Source organism: Sinohyriopsis cumingii, chromosome 4 (assembly GCF_028554795.1).
Source record: "Sinohyriopsis cumingii isolate HCF-2022 chromosome 4, ASM2855479v2, whole genome shotgun sequence".
Classification (NCBI taxonomy): Eukaryota; Metazoa; Mollusca; class Bivalvia; order Unionida; family Unionidae; genus Sinohyriopsis; species Sinohyriopsis cumingii.
In genome coordinates this window covers 15,401,367-15,408,294 of record NC_142964.1, presented here as the reverse complement: position 1 = coordinate 15,408,294, position 6,928 = coordinate 15,401,367, and the positions used below count along the sequence as shown (strand labels likewise).

General features: G+C 33.6%; 1 protein-coding gene across 1 annotated transcript in view; it reads right to left on the bottom strand.

Moving 5' to 3' along the window:
• Window positions 1-4,761: 4,761 nt before the first annotated feature.
• LOC149800658 (uncharacterized) overlaps window positions 4,762-6,928 on the bottom strand; it is a 32,706-nt gene continuing 30,539 nt past the window's right edge. The window contains exon 6 of the mRNA XM_089954696.1: window positions 4,762-5,410. Within this exon, the coding sequence (XP_089810822.1) occupies window positions 5,313-5,410 (98 nt within the window). The 3' untranslated portion in view covers window positions 4,762-5,312. The remainder of the gene's footprint in view (window positions 5,411-6,928) is intronic.

Sequence of the window (6,928 nt, the reverse complement as noted above, 5' to 3'; positions counted from 1 at the left end):
GTGACTAGCAGTACCGGACCATTTCAGCAACTGCTGATATCATGACTAGCACTTAACAGGAAATCTGTTATTTTATTAAAGATTTAAAATAATTGAGAATTGGGGAATTCGTGATTTTTTTGCATGTGGTGTGAATCTGTGAATCGCTGAAAAAATTGTGAAATTTACGCCAAAATTGTGTGGGTTGGAAGCTATGTGGGCATCTCCACAAACTGGTTGGAGCAAGACAGGTTATCTGACTGCACTTGCAGCAGCATCATATAAGCTGCTGGCCCAAGCTGTTTTTTTTCTTAAAATAAACTTTTTAGCCCTCCAAGCAAGCCCTTTAGGACTCACGGTACTAATTCCACTCCAATGGTAAACATATGGAAACACTATCATATTCAAAATTCAATAACTTAAAATTTATGGGTGCTGATAATGACACCTATAATTTTTCGTGCACATCTAACCTTGGTGCAAGCTTATGTGTGGAGAACACCATATGACCCGTGGCAATTTGTTTACATACATGTGCATGAAACACGTGTTATTGATTCTGCACCAAATGAATCAGGTGCTACTTTCAGTATTGAGTACTCCTGAGTCAAGCCTGTAAAAATGCTAAAGTTGCATCAGTAGAAATTTGTCAATATTTATTTTACATTACATATAGGATAAGCTCTCAAAAGATATTTTTCCTAAAATTTTAATTTTCATTATTAACCAATTATAGACCACCAAACCTGTAAATACTCTATTATTTCTTCACCCATTTCTAGGCTGGTTCACAGTTCTTCCGTATAATTAGTACCGTGTGTCCTATAACCAGATTTAATTTTTTTTGAAAAAGTTGTATTTTACTCCTTGATATTAGAGCATAATTGTAAGAAAGAATTGGCCATGCTTGTGCATGGATAATAGTGCAATAGCATTTTATGTGATACCAATATCTGTAGTTAAATTGCATCCGCATTACATGTTGCTGTGTTGTATTGTACTTATTAATGGCTTATTCTTGTTATTAAAATAATTGTTTTCTGCCTTTGTGTCTTCATGTTATCTTTCTATGGCATGCATGCTACACAAAAGAAACACAAGCATGCTGACATCAGCAAGTATGACATCACAGGGTATCAAATTACATGACGCATTGTATTTTCATCTCTCACTGGCTATAAGACAAGTTTTAAATGTTTTAAATTTCAAAATTGCATTTCTTTTCTTGCTGACTCTCACAGAAATAACATACAGTGCATCCCTATTCACATCAATCAAACAAAACAAATAAGTGTGCCACATGACAGGTCAAAATGATACGAGGCCATTGCCCTTTTGTGACTAAAACAAATACACACACCCAAGAAGCATCAAGAGATGCTGATATTCCAAACTTATTTAAACTATCATCACATGTGATTCATGACCCCCAAATGTTAATAAAAAGGTATAAAAGCCAAGGAAGAGTTCCATAAGCTGTATTATACTGAATAATTAAATAACATAGTGCTACTTTTTAGTATAAAACTATGGGGAAGGGTGAATAAGCAAAGAATAGACAGAGTAATTTCTTCAAGCCTGGTAATGTTCCCCACAACAAAGGGGGTGGGGGTGGGGGAATGTGTATCAACCCAAATAACACATCAACATGAGGTATGTTACATAAGGACATCAAAAGACAAATTTGAAAAAGCTATCCAAAGTTCCTATAATGCTGACATTGATGTTGGAGACAGAAAGTGTATGCACAAACTGTTATGACTCAAGCTATTAAGTATGCTGGAGGTGGAGAAATGTGTGAAAAACTTTGCTATGCCAAGACAAGTTCATGTCTCTATGCAATATGCAGACACTGATAAAAATTGTCACTGAATACACTACTTGTTAAATTAAAGTAATAGAACTGAATTGCATATTGAAGTTGTCTAATACATAAACATATACCTACATTTACCCAAAGCTCATAAAAAGTTAAGAAAAAGTCTAAAAATCATTACTGTGGCTGCTTTCCACTATAAGCAGTGTTAAATTACTTACTTTTTAATATAAAGCTGAAAAAATGCATACATTATTGAACAAAAGAGAAACAAAGCAAACATTGCAATCACTCAATTACAGTCAAAGGGGAGGTAATACACCTTGATTTGGCAAACCAAATAGCAAGCTCTAATTTACAGCTAAATGATTCCTTACTATTACTTGATGGTAAGAACAGAGCAATGTAGGTTTTATAAATAGCTTTTGTTTCAAATATGAAACCATATTTCTGACATGAAGCTTGTTTTCATTTATTCACAACAACATATATGGTGAACAAAACACATATCGCTTAGTGCACGCAGTAATCAAATGCTGAGATTTGGAATAATGTGTTCTGAGACCACAAGTTGCAACACCCTGAGTATGAAGATTTTCTATCATGGGACTTGGTACATGACGAAAAAAGAGATCTGGTTTGGTGGGAGAGAGCAGTATGTTCACCATGCAGTTATACATCAAGAATGTTTCAACTGTATGAAGAGAGGTTGGGGAAGAAAAACTGCCTGTGTAAAGAATGCAATACAGATAGGACTTCTGCAGAGTTATATTTGGAATGAATGGTTGAAAACTATTATTTTAAGTGAAAATATCCCTCCCTGCTCCCTCAACAAAAGGAATGCAGAAAAGTTCCAATACTGTTTACCCAAAAATAAATGTACCAATATGAGAAACATGCTGAACATAGAATAGGTGTCAAGGAGTTTAATTCTAGGATAAGAAATAAGACCGGTATAATTGATATTCAGTGTGACTCGACATATAATAATTCAATTTACAGGTTGAGGCAATGCAGCATGTGCAGTTTTGTGCACAGTCCTTATTTTTACAATGTTCTCTGCTTTGATCTGCTGAGTGTGTCTCTAAAGTTAAATGATCAGTACTGATACATAAGTGATTGTGACATAAGTGGCTTACATATAAAATCTCCCCCACCCCCACCCCCTTTTGGGGAATTGTTGCATGTGTTAAATGGTATTTAACCATATAGGCCAATCTATGGGTACCATCATATGAAATTCTGCCATCAGGCCATACTATGCTCTTTTCCCTATGGCCTGAGCTATCTACTTCCACTCTCCAGTGTATAAAACCATCCCCATCTGTCTTTTGTATAGAATTTTTCTCCAAAATCACATTCAAACCATGATAAAAAGACTCCATTATGATTGTCATATGTAAAAACCACCAAATTGATACCCTGTATGCACATGGTAACCATGGAAACAACAAACTCCTATTATGGTATAGGTCACATATAGGACTCACGGTACTAATTCCACTCCAATGGTAAACATATGGAAACACTATCATATTCAAAATTCAATAACTTAAAATTTATGGGTGCTGATAATGACACCTATAATTTTTCGTGCACATCTAACCTTGGTGCAAGCTTATGTTTGGAGAACACCATATGACCCGCGGCAATTTGTTTACATACATGTGCATGAAACACGTTATTGATTCTGCACCAAATGAATCAGGTGCTACTTTCAGTACTGAGTACTCCTGAGTCAAGCCTGTAAAAATGCTAAAGTTGCATCAGTAGAAATTTGTCAATATTTTTTTTACATTACATATAGGATAAGCTCTCAAAAGATATTTTTCCTAAAATTTTAATTTTCATTATTAACCAATTATGGACCACCAAACCTGTAAATACTCTATTATTTCTTCACCCATTTCTAGACTGGTTCACAGTTCTTCCGTATAATTAGTACCGTGTGTCCTTTAGTGCCTTTCCTTATCAAAGACGGTGATAGCTTTGTCAGCTTCTTATTCTCATCAGCCAACAACACAGATAGTAAGCACTCATTGGGCCAATGTTGACACTACAAGTATTATCGAGAATTTTGTGGTACTGACAAAATCTGTACAAATCTGAAAGCTCTATATGCAAAAATGTTGTCATATTTTGGTCAAATTCTGATGAGTGATAAAACGTTGTTTAAAGATTTGCCTATTTTTAGCAATGGAAGCCATATTAAACGACAGTTAAGCATCATTTGTACAAATCTCAAAGACGTTTTCGTGTCAGAATGTTTTGTAGCAAATTAGGTCATGTTTTGTTATGCAGTTTTGACAATGCATTTAAAGTAGTTCTAATTAAAGTAACAGTGGCCATTGTTTATTTTGGACTGGTAACATCTGAACAAATTTAAAAGACCTTCAGTATACGATATTTTTATCAACTTTGGTTAAATTCTGTAAGTGGTTTTTGAATAAAAATCTAAAAAACCCGAATGGCTGAATACTCGTAAAATCATGTGCAACCTGGTAAAGCAACTTATAAGAAGAGGTTATAAACAGCAATTTTGAACAGAGAAGGCAAGTTGAAAAAGGACCATGCCATCAGCATGCTTGGCCTCATGGCTGAGTGTGCTAAAAACCTTCAGAAAACTGAAAGCAAAATTAGGCCTAACTTTGTCAAAACATCCAGACAACTCAAACTTACCAAATGTATAGAATTTATTTTTAGTCATTGCTATCTTATTCTGTCCAAAGTTCAAATTTGGTAAAGAGACAAAACTCAAATACTGAAGATAAATACAAAACTAACCAAAAGTTATATCTACCTTAAACAAAGTCCACATCAGATGGCAATGAAATATACAAAATATTTGCTGAATAAAAATTAATAAATGAGGAGAATGGATGGACAAATAGATTAGAGAAGGAAGAAATAAAAAAATGATCCAAAATTTTGTCACAGATTCATGATAAAATGCTAATATGCAGAAGTAATCTTATGAAGACACTTTATTTCAGACAATATGCTTTGAATAATATTCATTACCACTTCATGTAAAAAATTTAAATTAAACAATTAACAGATTACAGATATCTAGCACGATGCCTGTTAAAGATTTAAAGACATATAACATTTTATAAATTCCCTGAAACCTAATTTTAAAACAAAAGAATGCCTGAATATCTTCGGAAACAAAACAATATTTAATAACTGATGCTTTATATCAGACTTTCATTTAACTTACCTTTCACAAGATGTTGTTAAAAACATTTTGGAAATAAATTCTTTTTACATGAATCACTGATTCTTGTATGATGTACAAACTGACTATGTTTATATTATAGTCTTAAACAAGCCATATTCAGCTGGATCTTTATGGTGGTGCACATTTATGTCTCAACCTCTCCTATCTATATACAAGTATCTTTCAAACATATTTTATAATTTAAATTTCTGAACACTATAAATATCAAGTTCGAAAAGCCAGTAGTCAGTAACATCTGTGATGAAACATAAAAACAACTGCAGAAAGATGGTCTCTCTATTTCCTGTACCACTTCTGGACCATATCCATCCTTTTGATCTTTTTCTGCAGCTGTAATACTCCATACAACAGGGCTTCAGCTGTAGGTGGACAGCCTGAAAAGCAAAACAGTACAACTCTTATTGACTGAAGAAACCATATCCAGTCAAAACGTATGCTATAGTGTGATGCCTTATCTGTTGGGGACACAGATCAGAACATACGATACAGCTTTTGAGACTGAATCTACACTTGTTGTTTTAACAATTTAACAAACTTTAAAGGGTTTAACCAAGTAGGATGACCTGCAAAACAATGTTTGCAAATAATGTCAAATGAAGACTTCTCTTTCTTGCTAATGTTACATAAATACAGCAGAGCCTCACATTATCAAAAACAAATTGCTATATAGTTTTACAAATATGAAAACGAACTTTGCCAGAACTCTAAGAAGCAAATTTCATATTTTATGCATACCAATTAACTTAAATAAACAAATAAATTGTTGAATGCATTAAAATTATGCAAAACAATTTAACTGTATTCTTGTAGTAAACAACTGTCAGCAAAGTGCTTTTACCATAAGCATATTCCATATTTTATGTTGGTGGTTTTGATTAATGGGAACTATGCTATTCAGACTTAGGGTGACTTTAACCCATAATCATAGTCATTTGTAACAAATTACTAATTTTGAAAGTAATCAAGAGTAATTGTAATGAAACGTTATTTTGGGAAAACTCCATAACTACCCAGAAAAATATGTATGTATTTAAATGTTTTGTGATCAACAGTTATCATTTGTGGATGAGATTTCAAATTTTGGTTTGCTTGTATTATATTTCTGGATCACTGAATTCAAAAGCTTGACACACAAACCAGGTTCTCTAGACTTAATGTTGGCCTAGGGGTCATCCATTAATTATGTCAACAAAATGGGGGGAGGGGGTCTGAAGAAGTTTGACAATTGTTGACATGGGGGAGGGGGGAGTTCAAGATAAATTGACATCAACGTTATTTTTTTAAATAAATTTAATAAATCAAAACATAGGAAATTAGTCGGTCCATTGGTATGGCACACACTCGCTCGCCCGTCAACAGCCCACCAGTTTAATCCTAAACCGGTTGAGCTCTTGCCAAGGAAGTCATAGTCTTGCATCATCATATTTTGTTTTTATTCAATGTAGACTGTAGACTGTAGACAGATTAACCACATATGGTATTAGTCTGAAGAAATTAATGAATCAGCCACTATGCCCATTATAACAATTGAGGAACATTTGGCTTCCCCATGGGAAGATGATAGAAGCTAGAATATAAAGTCTCGATTGTTTCATGAATTCAAAGTGTTATAGTCAATTTGAAATCTGTTAAACAAGTAAAAAAAATGTATTAAAATTTATTTGTAGACCTTTTAATTTCCATAATTCTATTTTTAGCATAAAAGCCAGCCGTATAAAATATTGTTAGTTTGTAAGGGGGGGGGGGTAAAAAAATTTTGACATAATTTTATTAGGGGGGTCACTGAAAGTTTGACAGTTGTTGACAATAGGGGGGGTAAAATATTGTCTAAAAATTGTTGACATAATTAATGGACATCCCCCTACTAATATAAATCCAGACAAATAAAATAT